The 21,246-nt window shown below is 52.4% G+C and overlaps 8 protein-coding genes across 8 annotated transcripts; 4 read left to right on the top strand and 4 right to left on the bottom strand.

The window, feature by feature from the left end:
• Positions 1-985: 985 nt before the first annotated feature.
• On the bottom strand, positions 986-3,323 carry N7443_001294 (CCAAT displacement transcription factor COY1; the record flags this gene model as incomplete). Its single annotated transcript, XM_056881350.1, has 2 exons — positions 986-3,129; positions 3,197-3,323. 2 exons carry the CDS (start codon positions 3,321-3,323, stop codon positions 986-988), a joined length of 2,271 nt encoding a protein of 756 aa, XP_056746588.1.
• Positions 3,324-3,388: 65 nt separating this feature from the next.
• On the top strand, positions 3,389-7,447 carry N7443_001293 (uncharacterized protein; the record flags this gene model as incomplete). Its single annotated transcript, XM_056881349.1, has 3 exons — positions 3,389-3,455; positions 3,571-3,843; positions 3,909-7,447. 3 exons carry the CDS (start codon positions 3,389-3,391, stop codon positions 7,445-7,447), a joined length of 3,879 nt encoding a protein of 1,292 aa, XP_056746587.1.
• Positions 7,448-7,831: 384 nt separating this feature from the next.
• N7443_001292 (U6 snRNA-associated Sm-like protein LSm7) lies at positions 7,832-8,330 on the bottom strand (the record flags this gene model as incomplete). The annotated part of the gene is made up of 3 exons (XM_056881348.1): positions 7,832-7,959; positions 8,012-8,083; positions 8,156-8,330. 3 exons carry the CDS (start codon positions 8,328-8,330, stop codon positions 7,832-7,834), a joined length of 375 nt encoding a protein of 124 aa, XP_056746586.1.
• Positions 8,331-9,129: 799 nt separating this feature from the next.
• On the top strand, positions 9,130-11,196 carry N7443_001291 (Zn(II)2Cys6 transcription factor domain-containing protein; the record flags this gene model as incomplete). Its single annotated transcript, XM_056881347.1, has 2 exons — positions 9,130-9,745; positions 9,806-11,196. The coding sequence occupies 2 exons, from the start codon at positions 9,130-9,132 to the stop codon at positions 11,194-11,196; spliced, it is 2,007 nt and encodes a 668-aa protein (XP_056746585.1).
• A 154-nt stretch (positions 11,197-11,350) lies between these two features.
• Positions 11,351-13,216, bottom strand: N7443_001290 (T6SS phospholipase effector Tle1-like catalytic domain-containing protein; the record flags this gene model as incomplete). Its single annotated transcript, XM_056881346.1, has 1 exon — positions 11,351-13,216. One exon carries the CDS (start codon positions 13,214-13,216, stop codon positions 11,351-11,353), a length of 1,866 nt encoding a protein of 621 aa, XP_056746584.1.
• A 1,580-nt stretch (positions 13,217-14,796) lies between these two features.
• On the top strand, positions 14,797-15,847 carry N7443_001289 (intradiol ring-cleavage dioxygenase; the record flags this gene model as incomplete). Its single annotated transcript, XM_056881345.1, has 2 exons — positions 14,797-15,515; positions 15,577-15,847. 2 exons carry the CDS (start codon positions 14,797-14,799, stop codon positions 15,845-15,847), a joined length of 990 nt encoding a protein of 329 aa, XP_056746583.1.
• A 529-nt stretch (positions 15,848-16,376) lies between these two features.
• On the top strand, positions 16,377-17,942 carry N7443_001288 (fasciclin domain-containing protein; the record flags this gene model as incomplete). The annotated part of the gene is made up of 2 exons (XM_056881344.1): positions 16,377-17,240; positions 17,289-17,942. 2 exons carry the CDS (start codon positions 16,377-16,379, stop codon positions 17,940-17,942), a joined length of 1,518 nt encoding a protein of 505 aa, XP_056746582.1.
• Positions 17,943-18,210: 268 nt separating this feature from the next.
• On the bottom strand, positions 18,211-20,686 carry N7443_001287 (PAN-complex poly(A)-binding subunit PAN3; the record flags this gene model as incomplete). The annotated part of the gene is made up of 8 exons (XM_056881343.1): positions 18,211-19,241; positions 19,291-19,446; positions 19,499-19,643; positions 19,693-19,869; positions 20,098-20,204; positions 20,252-20,394; positions 20,445-20,499; positions 20,560-20,686. 8 exons carry the CDS (start codon positions 20,684-20,686, stop codon positions 18,211-18,213), a joined length of 1,941 nt encoding a protein of 646 aa, XP_056746581.1.
• Between the last annotated feature and the right edge of the window lie 560 nt (positions 20,687-21,246).

The following is a 21,246-nucleotide window of genomic DNA, read 5'->3' as shown; positions in this document are numbered from 1 at the left end:
TCGGCAGGTGATGCGTCTAAGTTAATACTCCGAACTTCCAGGGTTATCATTAGGACTCGGGACTCGAGACTCTGCATCCCATCAGACTACCCAGATGCAAGTGATCTGATGTGCATTTCAGTGTACCAGAAATATTTGACCATATAGCTTTATTTTCTCCAGTTTCCAACAAGAAGCCCGGGTGGTCTAGTGGTATGATTCGCGCTTAGGGTTCGACCTAAGCACTCCTGCGCGAGGTCCCGCGTTCGATCCGCGGCTCGGGCCTTCTTTCTCTTTTTGCTCTCGTCTTTTTGGTTTCCCGACAAAGAGCTTTTTTCTATTTTTATTTTTTATTAAAATAAGAAGAAACCGCATGGTCGGGATAATAACAGAAGGCACAGAAAGCTCACCACACGTAGGATGTCATCAAGATGGATCGCCCTCTTTGATTGATGCATCAAAGGGTGTAGAGCAGCTATGATGCGCTCTCCCATGCTACCCCGAACCACTCTTCCCGGACATGTAAATTGCCTACCCCTCTTGTCTTTTCATTTATAGAGGACCGGGCTGTTCAAGCGCTGAACCTACGTCAGGAACCCTGTAAGATGCCAGATGACCCTGCGAGAGGTGACGATCCTGTCTTCGCTCTAGAAACCCATTGGGATCGGTGCACCCTCCTATTATGTGCCATTGGCAAATACTCAAAACCCCAGACATGAAGTAATGAACAAGTCCGATGCAAAGCTCGTTATTTTCCAGGTTCTAACAGACTGTACAATCTGGCTAACCAGGAACCCCCGAACAAGAAATGAAGAGCAAGACTAGGCCCGTCTGCCAGAGCGGCCCACTCCTTCCCAACGCCAAAAATCGATGACCAGACATAATACAAAGGAAAGATATGAAAACTCCTATCCATATGAAAACTCCTATCCATAGCGTTCGCTGTTAAAAAACTCAACAATCAACAAAACAGGTTCTTGTCCCGCAACTTCAGATACCAAGAGTTTCACCCTGCATGGTTGAAACCCTCCTGCTGCCAATCATCACCATGCAGCTGGCTGCCACTGTCCGTACCAGACCCACTGCCACTACTGCCATATGCAGCAGCAGCAGCGCTACCTACAGCACTCATAGCACTATGCTTCTCAATTTCCATCGTGCTCATCATGTAAAGTACGACGAAGAGAAGGATGTGCAGAGCAAAGCAGTAGCCTGCGAACAGGTTTCGACTGGTTCGATTGGCCATGATGATGCGCGTAAGCGAGAAGACAATTCGCTCGGGGAGACTCATGCGCTTGTACGCACGGGCCGATTCACGGCCCTTGAAGGCAGCGAACGGTGAGATCCGTGCCTCGTAGGCATTCTGATACCGATCAAGGGAAAGTCCGGAGGGGGTATCTGATGAGTTGTAGACAGATGTCGAGCTAGGTGCATTCGCATATGATGATGCAGATGTGGATGCTCCCTGGCCACGACTGTATGTGGAAACATACCGAGTCTTCTCGTAAAGGCCCAGGTTGTCCTTTTGAAGAGATGCAACCTCTGAACGAAGGGACTTGACTGTGGCATACGTCTTCGATAGCTCTTCTTCCAGCTCTGCATTCTTTTTCTTGAAACGATCACGCTGCGCTTGGATCATCGGAAGAAGACCGGAACCACCTCCCACGGCCTCTCCGGCACGGATAGCATCCATCGTGTTGGCGGATGCAGCACTCTGATCGAAGCCAGATATGATTGACGAGGTGGGAGATGATGCACCCCGACGGGCTGAGTGTGGGTATCTCGAGGTGAAAGTACCCGCGGTGGACATAGCCGACGATGGGAATGCGTTGGCTGCCTCTTGCTGCACCTGAAGGAGATCGTTTTCCAGGGTTGTCGACAGCCCTCGAGACTTATCAAGTTCGCTTTTAGTCGTCGCAAGCTCGCCACGCATCGTCTCAAGCTGCTCTTGAATCTCGCGTGTCGACACCCGTAGGACTGCTAGCTCATCGTTCAACTTTTTGTTGCGGGCAAGCAGAAGTTGCTCAAGCGAGTTCTTCTCTTGAGTTTTTGTGGCATCTCCATTAGCACCAACTGCACCACTTTGCGCGGTCTCTGCATCATCCTCATCGTCACCTGCCGTCAACTCAATTGACTTGATCATCTCCAACTCCCGACGAATGTCCTCGTAGTCAGCACACTTATCGAGACGCGAGCGCAGCTCATCCCTCTCGACTGTGATTTTAGTGGCAGTTCGTTCCGCTTGGAGGAGCTTCCCTTCCCAGGAATGTCGGTTTGAGTCCTTGTCAAATCGTGCGGCATCAAGTTTCCGTAGCAAGGAGGAGTTTTCGGCCTGAAGGCGTTGATATTCGGCATCATCTTCAACAGAGATCGGCTGATCAGGGTGCGAATGTGAAACCGCCTGGGCCAATTCCAGCCGCAGCTGCTCGTTGCGTGTTTCCACGTCAGCCAACCTCAAGCTGGTCTTCTCCAGATCAGCAGAAACGAGTTCCAGCTCGGCGGCAGTAGCACCATTGCGAGCTTCCTCATTATTATCATCCCCGTCCAGCCGCTGAGAGACCTCGTAGCTTGCTTTGAGCTCCTTTATCAAACGATCCTGGTTTTCGACCTTCTCCTCCAAGCTCTTCTCTTTGGCCTCCCAGTTGTTCGTCTTCTCCGTAAGGACTGCCTCCCAAGACGCTTCGATCTCCTTGGATCTGGACTCTTGGTTTTCTTCGAGTTTCTTCCTCGCAGCACGCTCCTCTTGAAGGCGCTTCTCGCTTTCCTCCTGTTGCTTTGTGAGCCGGTCAACAGATTGTCGCAATTGGTCGCGCTCCGAGGTGAGCTTTGGAACTGTATCTTCGGATAGAGCAAGAGAATCGACGGAAGCCTCCAGGAGAGGGTAGGGATCGGGTGCCTCGGACAGAGAAGAATATAGTTGCAGGAACGAGGACGAGGACGTTTTGCCCTGGTTGGTCAAGACATCGATAAAGGATTGATAAGCTTTCAACAATCCTTTGAACTCCGACAGTTTGGCCTGCTCCTCCAACTTCTTGAATTCCTTGGTTTTCTGGGCAAGGTCCTTTCTCTGCACCAGAGAGTCCCGCTGCTGCTCAACAATATCGGAAGCGGTTGTATCGAGTTTAGCGATGGTGCTGGCAAGGTCGATTCCTGTTTATACAATGTCAATCGCGCCGTGCTGGAGGATTCTATGCTTAGATTGAACCCGGTGACATACCTCGCCAGGCTGCAATTGCACGCTGGAACTTGTTTGTCTCTTCGGACAGCTTGTTATCAACGGGCGCAGATTGGCTCTCTTGCCGCTCCTGGGCGGCAAGGCCCTCACTAATGGCGAAGGAATCCATATTCAGCGTCAACCGAAAAATTCAGCACGGTCACCCCACACCAAATCGCAATCCGCCAAGTTAAGATGGGGAAATGCGCGGAGTTGGAGATCAGGACACGCGGCGTGCGACGGGCCGAAGTTGTTCCGCAATGTATGCGCCTTGTCGCAAGTGACAAGTAGATAGTGATTTCATGAATTAAACAAGTTGAACAGAGACTTGGACTCAAAGAAAGAACTAAAGGCTTTGCAAAATTCCAATGTCCCAGCCGTTGAGAAGCATCCCGTTCCTGACTTAGCGGCCCCTGATGGGAAGCTTTGGCCCCAAACATCTGACCGCCTTCCAGCCATCCTCCTAAGCTGGCGGGGAGATACCACCTTCAAGCTAGCCATGGCTTCGGATGACGGAGTCGGTCCTCGGAAAAGGCGGAGGATTGGTCCCCTTGGGACCGATCCCTATGTCTTGCGGTCCCTTTTCGATAATGTACCGCTGGCAACCGAAGACACTGCCGGCGTCTACATCACCTGTGTCGAATACTGGGGTAAGCTATGCCAGCGCGGTTGGCAGCCTTCGATAAGCATTCTTTTACTAACTCAGACTCCATAGAGGAAAACTTGTACGTTGGCACTTCTGCAGCCGAAATCCTGCACTTTGTCTGCCTTCCTGCTGCTTCCGACGAACCCAACGAGCCTACGTTTATACTGGCTTCGCGACTGCCTATTCCATTTCTGAGTGCTCCTTCGGACAGCGACCAAAAAGGTGTTCAGCAGATTCTTATACTTGCGTCCGTGAACAAAGCTTGCGTTCTCTGCAATGGCACGGTCACTTTTTACATGCTCCCGGAGCTCAGCCCGGCCTGGAACACCAAGGTTAACCACTGCCGCTGGATCGGTGGCCTGGATCTCAACCGAGACTCTGGGTCTGGAGACGACCCAGTGGTGATGATCGCCGTACAGAATAGAATCCTGCTGGTCCAGATCGGAGATGAGGCGAAAAGCATCAAGAAGATTGGATTCCCCGGTTGCCTAGTCGCGGCGCGCAGAGGTACAATTGCCTGTGCCGCTGATGGGCACTCATACTCGCTCCTAGAGGTGGAACACCAACAAAAGATTCCTCTTTTCCCGATATCTTCCTCGAATGAAGTATTCGAGTCCGGGCAGGTTGAAGATATGACGCCTGGACCCCAAACGCCGTTGAAACGGTCGCCTTCTTCATCATACCCAAGCTCCCCTCCGAATGAATCCCATGCACACGGAAGAAGCACCAGCCTGAATACCTTTGTCGGAATGTTGCAGCCAAATGCGCAAACACCCCAGCGGGAGAGATCACCGGGAACACCAGATCCCTTTGCACCTTCGGGAAGCTCTCGACGATCAAGCTCCGAAGAAAGAGAAGACAATGATGATGAGCAGAAGAAGACATTGGATGTTCCAGAAGTGCAAGCGTCCCCTCCCGATAGCTTGAAGCCATTACCGCCCATACCAGCGAAGCCAGTCACGAAGCAGCTTCTGCCTCATGTTGTCTCTCCGACCCCCTCTGAATTCCTTCTGGTGACTGGAACGGAGGAGAAAGAACCAGGTGTGGGCATGTTTGTAGACTTGGATGGTGAAGTCGTCCGAGGCACTATCAATTTTCATCGATACCCCAAGTCAGTAGCGATCGATGATGGCGAAGACGACCAATCTCTCCAACCAAGCGAAGATGCCAAGGAGGAGTTTGTTATTGCTGTCATTGAATTCGACGATGATGAACAACGAACCCGACTGGAAATTCAGCGGTGGGATGATGATCCCGCGGAGATTGAACGACAAAGGAGATGGCTCGACATACCGTCGCCTGGCGAAGCCAAGTCAGCTAGAGTCGGTCTTCGACACACTATAAGCCCTAGCCATCTCGAGCTCGACGACGTAGGCAAGCTTCTAAGAATGGTCCGCCTCAAGTCTCCACTGCTAGCTCCTCATGCACCAACAGCAGACCCGAGAACACAAGCATCTATCGAACATTTGCAAAAGGAGAAAGAACTCTTTGAATCCCAAGAGTTGACCGATTCTGAGGGTTCTAAGAAAGGAGAGAAGAATTGGGAGACCCAGCGGAATGCCGAAGAGGAGAAATTCGCACATAGACTCGGCAAACTCCAAAGCAGTCTCATCGTTTGGTCGGGCTCCCAAATATGGCGCCTAGTCAAAAACCCTCTTGTTGTTCAACTCGAGGATACTCTACAGAAGGCCCAACAGACAAACGAGGGCGGCCAAATAGCTCTGCATAGGAATTCTGTCATGGAGTTGATGCTGTCTATTCAGGACCTTGAGCCTCGGACTGAGTCCGAATTCATCGGCGTGGGCTACGTGAAGCAAAAGGCCTGTTTGCTCCTGTATGGAGATCTGCTCTCCATCCAGCCAAACCACCGTGGAGACCCCATGGTTAACAATACCGAGCAAGCGCTGCTGGCAGGTAATCTGGATCCCCGAATAGCTCTATTATTCATTCCTTTGCTCCGATGTGAGATCCTACAAGGGCCTCAGGGTATATGGATTCCTGCTGGACTCGCAAGCGTCGCCGAGAAGTACATCCAGCAAATTGAAAAGACGACCCAAGAGGCATCTGGGCCAGCCGTTGCCCATAGCTCTTTGTTTAATATGTTGAAGCGTTTCCTTTCTTCGTGGCAACAGAAGAGGGGATACGGTAGCATTCCAGATGAGAACTATGTTCTGGACAGCACTGATGCTGCGCTGATTCATCTGCTACTGGAGCAAGATGCCCATATGAACGCTCAGCAGCGGAAGTCGTCGCCTATCCGCGCCGAACTGAACAAGCTCGTCGACAACTGGAAGGGCAACTTTGAACGGGCAGTACAACTGCTGGAGCAGTACAAGCGACTCTACATCCTGAGCCGCCTGTATCAAAGCCGAAAGATGTCCCGCAATGTACTCAAGACATGGCGGAGAATCGTCGACGGAGAAGCTGATGCCGGTGGAGAAGTGAACGCCCAGGGTGTCGAGTCACAAATGCGAAAGTATTTGGTGAAAATCAAGGATTCTCAACTGGTGGAAGAATATGGCGCCTGGCTCGCTGGACGAAACCCGGCTCTAGGCATTCAGGTATTTGCAGACAATTCTAGCCGAGTACGACTGGATCCTGCAGATGTGGTTACCCTGCTTAAGGAGCGAGCGCCGAATGCAGTCCAGTTCTATCTAGAGCATCTCGTCTTTGCAAAAAACTACACCCAGTACGCCGACGATCTCATTTCCTATTACCTGGACGAGGTGCTCTCGGTGCTTGAGTCTTCTTCAGACGCACGGACGTCTCTCTCTGAGTCCTACTCCACATATCGGGCCCTGCGTCCTCCCAAGCCCACATATCTGAACTTCATCACTGAAAACACACCAAGTGAGCCCTGGTGGCAGTCTCGACTTCGTCTGCTTCAGCTGCTGAGTGGCACCTCTGGAACCCAGTTCTCATCCACTGCTCTTCCCTCCGGAATCACATATTCCATCCCCAATGTGCTTTCCCGCATTGAACCATTCCAGGATGAGCTCGTCTCCGAAAGCATCATCCTCGATGGCCTACAGGGCCACCATCGCGCTGCACTGCGGCTGCTAACCCACGGCCTGGGAGACTATGACTCTGCAATCCGCTACTGCCTCTTTGGCGGTCCGCGCAGCTCAATTTCGTCTGCTGGTGCGCAGCCTGAGCTCGCTAACCACGATCTACAGTCCACTCTCTTCCGGCATCTGCTAGACGAGTTCCTTCAAATTCACGATTTGTCAGACCGGATCGAGCGCACAAGCGACTTGCTGGCCCGATTTTCGGCCTGGTTTGATGTGCGCGAGGTGCTCGATCTCGTCCCAGAAGACTGGAGTGTCGATATCCTGGGTGGATTTTTCGTTCACGTCTTCCGTACTCTCGTTTCGCAGACTCGAGAGGCCCGTATCGAGCGGGCTCTCAACGCTGGTCTCAACCTGCGCATCAGCGTGGATTATATTGATAGCACGGAGAAAGCTGGTGTCTTCGTGGAGGATGGAGACGGCGTGCGGCGATTGAAGGATGGGAACATCCAATCTGAAGCCCCCCCACCAGATGATATTGCAGGAGACGACGATGACTTTGGCGACGTGGTCACTGCGTCTGGGGAAGTGGGCCAGTAGATCGCTTTTAGTTTGTTTTGTACAGAGCCTCTTGCGGGCGTTTCATCTATGATACCTAACTAAGTACGAGTACTATTCGATATTGCCTTTTGTTCATCTTTGAATGTTTTGAATATCGTATTTCTGAGAGAGTAGGTCTTCACACCGTGGTGGTTCATCCGGATCCATGGTGCATGGCCATTATCATACATCATAAGTCAGGCCAAAGGTGAAAAAAAAATTTATCATGTTGCATTCGTTCCCTTCGTAGCTCTGGAAGAGCGTTGGCTCCAGCAACTAGAGAATGAGGGCGTATCGAATTTTGCACCAGACACCGAATGGTCCTCTATCAGCCAAGCCCATGGGACAAGCCGCTTGAATTGCTTAAAACAGATAGAATGGCAATTATTCCTCAGGCTGCACGAACGGGTTGGGGATCTCCTCGCTACCATCAGCGGGCGAGATCAGCACGATAAGGGTGCCACGAGCCACGATCAAGCCCAACGAGCGGGTGGTCTGGTTGCCTTCGTCATCTGGAGAAAGGTCAATATGCAGGAAGTCCCAGCAGAAATCAACGAGACTTACCGCGCATAGACTCCTTGACGTCGTCGAGGACGAGGTTCATGAGCTGGTCATAACCCTTCAGGGTACCAGTGACTTGTGGGGGTCAGCATCTAGAACATGTACATAGGTAATTGAAAAAAAAAAAAATCAAAGATTCCGACTCACCTTCGCGGCCGCCATTGAACTTGACCATAACCTCCTTGTCCATATACTTGTTCAAGTCGAGGATGTTTTCCTTCTTGGGCTTCTCCTGTGCACCGCCACCACCGCCACTTTTCTGCTGAGGCTGGCGACCACCACGGCCACCACGGCCCCCTCGGAACGAACCACGCTCGGACATTGGGGATTGATTGAGAGCGGTGAAGGGGGGAGAAGGAGTTAAACCCAGATAGGAGAAATGGAGGAAAAGGAATACAGTGTATGGCCCGAGGTCGCAGATTGTGGTGAAGGGGGCATGTATGAGGGATTTTCGGCGGGGGGTTCACAGGCTCAGAGTGGACGAGTGGACGAGTGGACTCGTGAAGTGTCCGCCTGGATCCCGCTGGTAAATTACGCCGTTTAATTACCGGGGCGGTGGGCGGAGGAGTTATCTAGTACGCGCGGACACCAGGCATCAACGAAATGCACCTCCACTAGGCAAAAGGCTTGTCTGGTGGGGACTATAGCCTTACAGGTTTGAATTTATTCCGAGAGTCCACAGGGTCCAGAATACCAACATGGGTGTTCCAACCAGGGTGCACCATCCTCATTAAACCAAGACTAAAGGTGCAGGCGGAGGGTGCCAGCGCATTCCAGCGGAAAGGGCCGGCGGGACTCCGCCGTGTACAGGTACCGTAACTAGCTGCGTGGGCGTGTGAAAGCCCCGAGATCAGGTAGAGGTACTTCTCTGTAGGCCCCGTTCGTTCCGGGGGCCACTTTTAGCACCTCCCCAAATCCCGACTCTTTTCCCCCTTCTATTTTCTCTCAAGAACTTCGTCTATGTTCACTCCCATACGGCTCCTTGATCCTTAGTCCCGCGCATCCTGTGCTCCCGCCCTCTTCCTTCCAGCCGCACTGGCTCACGGCCCCCGGTGCCAATTTCTTTTTGATCTGACTCCCTCGACTCCTATCTGAAGTACTTCCCTTTGACGAATTCCGCCATGGAGTCCCACGCCGGGACTGAGCCGTCTAATAAACGGCCTCGGTCTCCGACGGGTGAGCATCAGCAGCTACACCAGTCCAAGGTGCCCAAGACACACTCGAACCACCTGCAGATCAACTACCTCGCGCGCCAGTACCCCGATAACCTGCCTCTGGTCTCCGCCGAAGATACCATGCCCGCCATCGTCCACCTGATCGGCGAGTATGACGGCGTACTCCACCGCCACGAGAGCATCGCCGGAAACCTGGGCGCATGCCCGCTGGGTCCGATTCTGATTAAGCGCTTCGAGCGCCTATTTGATGGGCCCCCGCGCGTGCTCAAGTCACACGGCAAGGATGGTCCTACGGTTACCTGGCTGGATGTGGTCGAGTTCGCCAAGAGTAAACCCGAGCAGTTCAATCTGGAGAAGCAGCGCAACGGCATCCGGGTCTGCCAGTTCTATACCAAGCAATGTCGTGTGGAGATCAGCGAGGAGGACTTTGTTCTTATTGCTTCCGGCATGCCGCAGAAAATGATTCCGCCACAGCCTATCATCGAGGATGAGGAGAAGGAGCTGGGCGCACTGGAAATCCTAGAGAAGAACCTCCAACACATCATTCAAATGGCCGACCAAGGTAAGCGCTTTCTATGCCAATTCATCTTTTGTGATATAGTCTAATTGGTTTCGCGCATAGTGTCTGCCAGAGCCCGTCAGCTTAGTTACCGCCTGAAGAACCGCCGTACCGCAATCGTGAGCCGAAGAGAGAATGACGCTTCTTTGCAATCGCGCAGTGCGGCTGACGTCTGGCGCGATACTAATGGCCATGCATTGACGAATGGACGTTCATCCAATGCATCACCCTCCGGTTTCGTGGCCGTCAACTCACACCGGCCGGAGGCCGAGTCTGAAGAGAATCCGATATCGTCGCAATTCATGTTCTCCCATTCCAACACCGAAAACGTGACCATTATCAATGGGACCTCAATTAAAGGAGCCTCGCCGACCACTCGCACCGAACTTATGAAGAAGTTCTTCACCACCGCTGATCGCCACGCGCGCGGCTACGAAGATGCTGCGGGCGCAGTCAACCCCCAGTCTCAGCCTCAGCCTTTGTCCCTGCCACGAGGCTCGGATGCGGCAGATTACAGCATCATACCTGCTTCCACAACCCCGGTTGCCATTCCTAGTACACCGTCTTCGTTACTCCCACCGCCAAAGACGACACCCAGCGAGAAGGATGACGGCGGGCCATTCAAACTAGAGATGGTCGCCCGTATGGAAGAGCTGGGCCGCGGAGAACGAGTGGTCCCGCCCTGTGACCGGTGTCGCCGTCTCCACATGGACTGTCTCAAGAATTTGACTGCCTGCATGGGCTGCACTAAGAAGCACGCCAAATGCTCTTGGCGCGACATCAAGGAAGACGAGATACGCGCGGCCTATGGTCCATCCGCGCTCATTCCACGCGAGCCACGGGAGCACCGGGATGAAGAGTGCAACACCCTCCCTCCTATCCAAAGTCTTACCTCTCCGGGCGCGACCGAACCAACACAGGGAGAGCGTGCGCTGGAGGGAGCAGCATCCATGGACCCACACCACTACTACCATACCCGCCGCGAATCAGCACCTGGGGCTCCACACATCGGCCCAGGCTCTGGAGCTTCTAATAATCTTCCCCCATCCTCTGATAACTCCCCGCGGAGAGCCATGAGTGATGAAGGCAGTGGTCGGATTCATTACGAACAATCGCACCACGAGCATCCACAGCATGGACACCCACAGCATCGGTCTACTCAAGACGACGACCCTGACGCGAATCAGCGACTGATGCAGGCTATCTTGGACACTGTGGATCACCACGCCCGCGTAGCGGCTGCCGTGCAGGAGAAAGAGCGCGACGCTGAGCGGTCCGGGGATGGTGGGAATGATCGAGACGCGGACCGTGAGCGAGAACGCGATCGTGAACGAGAACGGGAACGTGAGCGAGAAAGAGAGCGAGAAAGAGAGCGAGAAAGAGAGCGAGAAAGAGAAAGGGAACGTGAACGTGAACGGGATCGAGACCGGGATCGACGCCTGGTCCAGGCCTAATTGAATCCCGCGAAGTGTATATTTTGCTATTTTGTTGTACAGTTGTGAGCGTTGGCGAACAGGAAGGGATTGAGGGATTTGTCTTTTAGTTTACACATGTGCATATTATATCCACGAAAGTTTATGTCCTATCCTATGTCTTACAGGCGCAATTCTAAGAGACCTCCCACCACTCCGATCGCGAAAGAGGAGGTTTGATATCCCTTCCCAGCTGGAGATCCAGGGCATTAACATACTCCTGCGCATCCTTCCCTTTGATGGCCAGTCTCTCAAAGGAGTTGATGTCCTCGGACAGCTTCCACTCAGGCAGGACTGCGTGCTCCGAGGACCCGGGGTACCTGAACAGATACTCGCAACCTCCCTCGGTCTTCTTCCGGTCGTAGTTGTCCCCCGTCAACCAGATAGGGCGATACCTCTTGCTTTTCTCATGATCTTTGGTCTTTTCCTCTCGGTATCCCACAATCGGATGAATCCGCTCAAATGTCTCGCCCAGCTTCTGACCCTTATCAAGGGCATAGCGACCCGGTGTACGCAGTCTGGATCCATTGACAACATACACCAGACCAAAGCTGTCCGGTAGATCGCCGAGTCCCCAGGTATAGCTGCGGTCTTCCATATAGGCCGGCTTGTCACCCATGGTAAGAGGATGTCTAATCGACGACACAGCCCACTGACCACTTCGCTGAAGCCACTTGCCCCACGACTCTGATTTTTGTCTTTCGAGTCTCTCATTATACCAGTGAAGGGCCGTATTGATCTTAGTGAGTCTGGCCTGTCGCGCCAATTGTTCTTTCCGCAAAGTCTCTTCATTGAGAGAGACAAAGCCCTTGATCTGGTCCAGCATCCAGGCGAAGGTGATGTTCGACATCTCTTCCATGTTTCCCTTGTTCTCCAGGGTCAGCGTGGAGCCACCGCCGATGTTGACGTGCACGCCAGGAAACCAGACTTGGAGTAGCTTTGAGCGCTCTTTGTGACTTTCCTCCAAGTCGAGCAGCTTTCGCGCGGCTTCGTTCTTGTCTTTGATCACGCGTTTTAGATCTTCGAGGGATGGACGCTCGGTTAATAGGAGATCGATCCAGGCTTGAGATGCGGCTTCACATGCCTTTCGTGCCTTCTCAGTCTCCTCAGTCGTGGCTTTCATGACAGTCGGCACGTAAAACAGAATCGGGGTGAATGCAGCACGGTGTTCATCCAGAGCCAGTGCTTGGAAGGCGTTCTTAATATCTGCGAAGTTGTTAGCCATTTGTGAGAATTTCGGGAGAGAAATCATACTGGGAGAAAGTCCGACATTATGCCATTCGGGCTTGTCGGTTCGCGAGATCCATTGAGGCACTTCATACCCGAATAGTTCAGGGAATCCCAGCGCACCAACAGTCTCAAAGACACCCACCACTTCAACATGTCTCGATTCCGGAGTCTGAGCCCATTCGCCCCGACCCGTAGCCTCCCAAACCACATGATCACTCTGCCTTTCCGCCGGCTGAGGATCCGCCGGCGTCCCATCATGCCAACCATAGTAAGCATCACTACCATAAAACCTATCCCCCGTGATAGCAGGATGACTCTGCTTATAAAGTGTCCACACCTCCGGGAAATCCTGAATATCAGTCTTCGAACAAATGCCCAGATCCGAAATCAACCCCGCAATAGCGCGCGCGGTATACGCACCACGCGAGAAACCGAAACACAAAACCTGGTCGCCGGGGTTCCAGTTCAAAACGCAGAAATTGTATGCTTCGATGACGTTCCCTTCGAGGTCTTTTCCGGCGGATACATGGCCGTCTGAGTTCGTGCCGACTCCGGAATCATACCAGACTACTTGTTGCCAGGGGAGGTGGTCGTTATTGTCGATGCCGACGCTGTTGATTGCGCGACAGAGGCGGGTTACGTTGGATGGGATGCTCTCTTCGCCGGAGACGGCCGATTGACCGCTTCCATCGCAGCAGATGATGATACGCTTGCGAGACGGGGAGAAGTTGGACTTGGAATTGTCGCCCATTTCAACGAGGCCGTGGCTCATTGGGGGTGGAGTAAGGAATCAGTATACAAGGATACAAACGCTGATCTTGTGAAGGGATACATGGATTATTTATGCCGAGAGCCTTTCAGCTGAACTCACATGGCTCAGCTGAGTGCCGTCCTGATTGCCACTGGCCTCTCTACTTCTTGTCGTCAGACTCGCTAAAAATGACCGATTTTCTACCGCGGCCCATCAGGCGATCGGGAATCATAGCCTCTTTTGGTCCCAAGTTTGGAATACCCACAGACACTCAGCTTGTCTAAAGTGATCCAGATGCCAGGTGCTGTTTTTATCTGTAGAATGGCGCTTTCATGAAGTCGTCTGAAGGGGAATGAGAATGACTGTGAAGCTACCTAGACAGAGACCGAGACCTGGCGATCATCAACAACTTGGGTGGGGCTTTTGTGCCACACCTACTTCAGACCGCGACGACCGCGAAGACCCGTGGCGCTCCTCAACTAACACTAATGACCTGGGCCGAAGATAAAATATGAATAGTTCGGGGATATTCACGTGGTGCCGCGTTGTTCACGTGGTGCCGCGTTGAAAGCGTACAGGCCAAACTAGGACGTGCATGAACATGAACACCACAAGAGTACTGCGGTGATTAGCGCCGCGGCCATTGCTAATAGAAGTGGCTGTTTGGCCACCGCTTTCTCCTGCGCCCTACTAAACCTAAGACTTCCGATCAATGTCTTAGCATGAATGCCGAATTCATGCTTTCTATTCTCAGCTGGTAGGTCGTACAAACTTCTTTCTTCTTAGGCTCACTAAAGCGCTCATCACTATCGAAGACTGGTATAGCTTTGACTGCTTAGCGCTAGTAACCTGGTCGCGAAAGATCATTAGAGAGAGTTGAGTATTCTAATCGATTTGTCTCGACTTGTCCAGCATCTGAGGTATCTACTCTTAAAACTAATTCATGTGCCAGGAGAGCCCTCAGGGTCATCTCCATCTGTCTCATTGATAATAACAATATCGTACGGTGAACACGGGCACCGATCGGGTTGAGGTAGATACTATTTACCCCGGATCCCCCACAAACGGATATAGAATCTCAAGTCCTAGAATCGGCAAAAGTCAAGATCGCCTGCCGAAAGCCCCGACGGATATACATCCATCGTTGCCCCACCAGACCGCTTAGAACATGATGACCAATGTTACTAAGGCAGGAATTGGCTCCGCGCGGAACGTGGAGAAACCCGGCTATATTCTCTTCCACTGCTTGAATGCTGGGGTTGACGCATGCTAGGAGCTGATTGAATACTGGTTCAGTTCCAGTGACTCCCATATCGGATATAGGGAACAAAAAGGAGGCATGTGAGGGCGTGAAGGAGTAGGGGGGAATCCCGGTGGTAGTAATTCCGCTACGCTGAGTGGGCGGGGAGGTTCATTGCGGGGTGAAGCTCGAGCTCATAATTCCGACCTTTCAAGTCAAGATACATGGGATGATGCATCCCCCACTCCCGCCGGAACTGCCGACGGACAGTAAATTCAGTCCATTGAATATAAACGCATACCCCGGATCCCTCTTAATTCTTCTCTCACCCCTCAAGACCCCATAAACCAGCTCCGTCACAATGGATCCCTCCAAGGTCAAGATCCCCCCCATGAAAAACCTCACGGTTGACAACATCACCGAGAATGTGATCACGATCAATTCCCTTTGCGAAGACCAGCGCATGAAATACGTCCTCGAGCGCCTCGTCACACACCTCCACGACTTCGCCCGTGAAACCCGCCTCAGCAGCGACGAATGGATGACCGGCCTCCGCTTCCTGACCGAAGTCGGCCAAATCTGCACAGACGTGCGTCAGGAATTCATCCTTCTCTCCGATGTCCTGGGTCTCTCTATCCTCGTCGACTCAATCGACCACCCCAAGCCCCCAGGCTCCACCGAGGGTACCGTGCTGGGCCCCTTCCACACCCATGACGCCGAGGAGATGCCTGCGGGCGACTCCATGTCGCACGACCCTAAGGGCGAGCCCCTGCTGGTCGTTTGCAACCTTCATGATACCAACGGTAAGCCCATCGAGGGCGTCAAGATCGATATCTGGGAGACCGACTCGACGGGCCACTACGATGTGCAATACGCCGGACGCGAGGGACCCGATGGGCGCTGCATTATGCGCTCGAATAAGGATGGTATATTCTGGTTCCAAGCCATTACGCCTGTGCCGTACCCCATTCCTCACGACGGACCTGTGGGCAGGCTGCTGAAGAAGTTGCATCGTCACCCCTACCGCCCGTCGCATATGCACTTCATGTTCCAGAAGGAGGGTTACGACCACTTGATCACGTATGTGCTAGTTTGCCCCAGATGATGTTCATTTGACGTGTTTGTACTGACAAAGCTATAGTGCCCTTTACCTCCGCAATGATCCCTACGAAACCTCTGATGCCGTCTTTGGCGTCAAGGATTCCCTCACCGTCGACATTGGCAAGGCTGGACCTGAGATCGCCAAGAAGTATAATGTCCCCGAGGGCCATGCTCTGCTCACCTATGACTTCATACTCGTTTCCGATGCCGAGACGAGCGCCTTGCGCGAGAAGAACTCCAAGGTTGCGCTTGATGCTCTTGGTCGGAAGGTGAAGATCGTGAATGGTTTGCCTGTGCCGGATCTGGATTAAGCATGGACTAGAATATTAAAAAAAAAAAAAAAACTAGGCTAGGCTAGGTACACGGGATGGCTGTACGAACGTGGCTATGAAACTATGACATGACTTGAATATCTTTTGCGTTTCAGATCTCAATGAATGTAAACTTGATGAGTTGCATGAATGGCCTGGCTCAAGTTCCACGTTCCGGTGCATGTGAAGTAGAAAATCTCATACATCACATGTTGCATATCATACTCTCGGATCTGTTGAGTTCCTCCCTGGCTGTGTTGTCACAGATGCAAGATGAGATTGTAGCACGCTTCAAATGCCCCGGGGGAAATGATTGGCTTCTGGTCTGATTGCCTTCTTGTGCGAGGCTGCAGATGAATCTAGTTCCGAATGTACAGACAGTTAGAGTTGTGCACTGTCTCATCCTTACCGTTGAACAAGGATGCAGTGCGACCCTGTCACTAAGTCGGAAGTTGGAGAACTTGTTTGAAGATGATAAAATCTCTCTATGGTTCTTTTAGAAGCCAGCAATCCTAGGCCTTCTAGCACAATGCGTTTTTATCTGTTTCTGTCTGTGGTAGCTTCTTTGTGCTCTGCTCTGGTCATTCCAGATCAAGAAACTCTTGCGGCCATTTCAAAGGCTTATCTACGTCTTCATGGGCATGGTTACTCTCAACCAGTCTCCACTGGTGCAGATAGCCATGATGATGAACCAGACACTGTCTCATGGTGGAGAGTGGTCTCGGCCATAACGAGGGACAGGCGTGGCTCTGCCACCAATCTTGTGTTGAGTCTTCTAGGGCTTGATTCTCGCTTGGATGGGGCTGTCGAGGTTTCACAGTATAGAGATCCCGCTGCCGACGGCGCCAACGACGACCGAGGTGGTGGAGGAGACGACGGGGGGGATGATGATGGGGATGGTGGGGATGACGAGAGACCAGACTATTGCTATCGAACAGGTCCAGGCGAAAGGCCAGGATATGGACAGCCCTTCACCGAGTGTGACCATCGAGCATGTCCGCCAGAGGTATTCTGTCCAGAAGACCACACCATCTGGGAGCTGATCAATGAGAGCGCGAAAACCTCACGACTCGCGAACCTCATGAAGAACACTGATTACCTGGTCAACGTGCTCAACAGTACCACAGCAAACTATACTCTATTCGCGCCAACAAACAGTGCCCTCGAGCGGCTGCTGGATGAAGAACCTCCGACCGAACTGCTGAAACAAATTGAGCACTACCATGTCATCCCTGGTCTTTTCAACACGAATAAGTGTCGACGCCATCAGACACTGCGAACAGCATTGAACGAGTCCTCCCTAGGCAAACACATGCCACAGCGAGTGGTAGTGAGGAAACGCCAAAATGCCCTGCTGCTAAATGGCATGAGCCGCATCGTAGTAGGCGATATCGTGAGTCAAGCCCCAACTCTGTAGAGAATCAAATATTAACAAGTACAGTCCGCTAAAAACGGTATAATGCACCAAATCAACATCCCTCTCTTACCACCTCCAAACACAAGTGCAATTATCGACCTTCTCCCAGCCCACCTCAGCACTTTCGCCCACGGCTTAGAACGCACGAAACTAACCACGCACTTCTGGAAAGGTAATCGCGTCGGCGGAACAACATTCGCCCCTACAAACGCAGCATTTGAGCGCCTCGGACCCCTGGCTACTGCATTCCTGTTATTGCCACAGGGTGAGCAATGCCTGCGGTCTTTGCTGCAGTATCATATCGTGTTGAATCAGACTTTGTACTCGGATGCGCTGTACTCGAAGGGAGACGTGTTTGAGTTTGGCGGAATTGAGTCGAGTGCTTCGGTCCATGTGGGATTGCTGACGGTGTTGAAGGGTCATGCTTTGGATATTGATGTGGCGAGGAGAGGGCCTGGGGTCGAAATTAGGGTGAATGGGTTTGTTCGGGTTGTTGGGCTGGATCTGTTGGCGAGTGATGGGGTACTGCATGTTCTGAATGAAGTGTTGGTTCCGCCGAGGAAGATTGGAGGGAAAGTTAAGCGGGATAATGGAGTGGACAGGATTGGGGTGGAATTGTTGAAGCAGCGGCTGGGAGGGTGCGTGGAAGATACGTCGGCTCGGATGGAACGAGTGTGAGATGCTACCCCTGGTCTACTTGTGTACGGGTTGAGATTGAGTTTCTTCATTCTTTAACTTCTGTATTTCCATGAGATATTGCTGGTAGTTGGCGTGTTTGGCAAAAACAAAATGTAACGGGACCAGACACACTGAAGAACCTTGCCGATGAAAGCAAAGGGGAAGACCGGATCCATTGCACGCCTGTTTATATATGAATCCTGGAGGTGTAGCAATAGAAGCTACCTAAAAACCATCGTAATAATAGCCATATCCCAACATTATCGAACTAGTGCATCCTTCTCGTCGGCTTCATCAGTGCCTGGAAGGAGGACTCGAGGGCCTTCTTGACTTCTTTGAAGCTGACGATGAAGCAGCTCTGCTCGTCACGGCTAACCAGGGTGACCTTCTCGTCAGAACCGGCATCGAGCTTGTTCAAACATGCGAGGATGTGTCCGAGATCAACCACTGGCTCACCCTGGGGGTCCACCTGGTGGAAGACATAGTCCCGGAAGATCTTCAAGAAATATCGCTCCCCGCTCTCGGACCACTGTCGGTCATGCTCGTATTCAGGTCGCTCGTTGACAAGGTTCAATTTTGTCATGAGACGCACGAGGCGGCCGTTCTCAAGCTCACGGCTGAGATCAGATGTGAGTTGATCGTCAAGATGGAGTGCTGAATCAAAGGTTGACATCAACTGCGACGAGATACCCGTAATGAAGATGTCGATTGTCCGCTCCGCATCTTTCTGAAGACCGTTGAGCAGCCAGAAGACCGAGTTCTTCAATTGAGGGCTATAGGCGCGAGTAAAATGTTCCATGGCTTTAGTAGGGTTGTGCATCACGGTAGGAGAGTTGGCCCCCAAAGCGACGATCAATTGCCCGAAGTTGACAAGATCCTGCCGTTGGAGGTCCACAACAGTCCGCTGAGAGTCAAACTGAACGACGTCTAATATCGAACAAGCATTGAGACGGATCCGATTCTTGCCGGTCAACAACACTTTACTGGGCTCTAGCACTCTTGCCGCGAGGCCATTGGTGTGAATTGCCTTCAACGCATTTGCAATCTGAGTCATGTAGCCCCAGATAACCTGCTCAGGAATGTGGGTGTTGTGCCGGGTTCCCTGGAAGCGGTTCCCGGCACCCAGATGCTGCTCAGCCAGCGTTTTGGAGAGAGGATGGTAGTCGGTAACGAAAATGAGCGAACTGTCCTGGAAGCTTCGGCTTGTAAATGCGTCATGGACGGTGACTACACTTCCACTGCACACGCGCTTCCAAGCTTGGACGGATCGAATGGCCTTCTCGTTGGTCAAACGGAACCCTGCGCGAGTTAGCTGATATTGCCTGGTAGGAACCGTAGGGTTTCATACCTTCAAGCCTTCGGAGGACGTAAAAGTTACCGTCCTTGCTCGATTGTGCTTTATAAACCCAGCTCGGATAGCCGAATGTCGCGGCATTCTTCTGATGGCTGAGGTCCAGTGGGACTAGAGAGTGGAAGTAGTCGACTTGGGCGGGAAGTGTTGTGTCTGAAAGAAGTCAGATCAATCTCAGATGATAATTGGTATCCGATCAACATACTAGGTAGGGTTTGCAACGTAGCCGCAGCCTTCTTTTGTAGTTCCTCGCGAAAGTCATTAGGGAGAAAGAGGTCGTGCACGTTGCGCTGGTAACCCAGGGTGTTCTGATTGTGAGGGCCGATTGGCGCATAAAGATGATACTGGACCTGCGCAGGTTGTTAGACAGTCCATGTCACTTCCAAATAGGAACCATACCGGTTGCTGAAAGCCTGTCTGGCTTGCAAAAAAGGCTCCACCCATTGCGGCAGCTCCATCGTGGGCGTACGGATTGCCCGCAACGGGTCCAGCTGCAGACATTGGGGCAGAGGCGACAAAAGGATCAAACCCAGCAGCAGCAGCAATGGCACCATTTCCATTTCCCTGCAGAGGTCCCTGGCAGTAGGAGTTAGCGGTGATCAAGTCAAGGCTGGAGCTGCGGGTTTTCGATGTGCTTGGTTCGGGGACGGGATCGAAAGCATCTGCCAGCGCACTCAGGCTCCGACTGGAGCGCCTGCAAAAAGATACCGGCATTGTGTAACTGAGCAAGCAGAGCACCAAACTTGCACCTTGGAAACAACCCGATCGCAACTAAGTAGAGGTATAACGGAAGGAGCAGCTTACCACGTGAGCACCTTCAAACCCGCCAGGCACAAACTCCTGCACCTCAGCCAACGTCCAGTCGGGGGTTCCTGGTTCCTGCCTCATTGTTGGGGTGCTTGTGTTGGAGCCTTGACTTGTCAGCATAGATACTCTGAGCTCGGGTCGATGGACGTACGCGATGTCGCAGGTCGGGGTTGGAAGGGAGCTGCATTTGCAGCCTTCGGGGAAATAGGATTGGATTTCTTGGGGCCGGTGCCGTTGCCAGAGAGGAGGGATGGGGTAAAGCTGGGCGAGTCCACATTGAATCGTTTCTTGTTACTGAAACTGATCATTAGCGTGTTCTTTTGAAGATACACGGTATGCCTTACCTATCGGACTGATTCGCAGGGTTAAGCTTATGGGGGTCATGGTTAAAAGCGCAACCTAGATAGATGACTTCCAGTCAGACTGAACTATAAAGTGCCACGGCTTTATTATCATTACCTTTATCTTCGTAGCGGCATCGGCCATAGATGGTTACATTGCGACATAATGTATCTTTCGCGTTCTCTGTTCCAATATCTCCGGTAAGCGACGTTCGCGGTTCGGTACCCATCTCCGACAGTTCCATCTAATCGATCTATCGAGGGTGATTCCGGGCGCGAGCTCGTCACGACACACTCACCTCGAGTCTTCATTTTTGGCGATCCCGTCGTGCGACGGGAATCGTCGAGTGGAGGTTTGGCGGACGAGGCCATAATGGATGGCTAATACCGGGACGAAATGGATCAGCGCAGAGGGATCTCCATTGAAACGGGTTTGAAGACGATGCGATTGAGGTGATCGAAAGGATGCCGCATTCCCTGCGAGACACCTATACACTCGGCGCGTTGATGGAAGGGCGAGTCAATGGATGAAACGACGGGGATCGGAGCGATATCAATATCTCGGGCAAGCACCATGCATGTAAGAATAGGAGGCCCAATGCCGGCACCAGATGTCCACCAAAAGCAGATCGGGGGAAGAGCCGATGAGAAAGAGGACGCGGGGCGAACTCGACCCAAGGGGCCGCGCACGGGCCAGGCGGTCAAGCGATAGCCTGGCACCGTTATCATTTGAGAATATGGGACATGGCCATTCCATGGTTACTTAGGTCGCTGATGGTGTTTCAAAAAGAACACGAGACATAAG

This window comes from Penicillium atrosanguineum (assembly GCF_028827265.1).
Source record: "Penicillium atrosanguineum strain IBT 20685 chromosome Unknown utg000001l_segment0_segment0, whole genome shotgun sequence".
NCBI lineage: Eukaryota > Fungi > Ascomycota > Eurotiomycetes > Eurotiales > Aspergillaceae > Penicillium > Penicillium atrosanguineum.
This window is presented reverse-complemented; position numbering and strand designations above follow the sequence as displayed.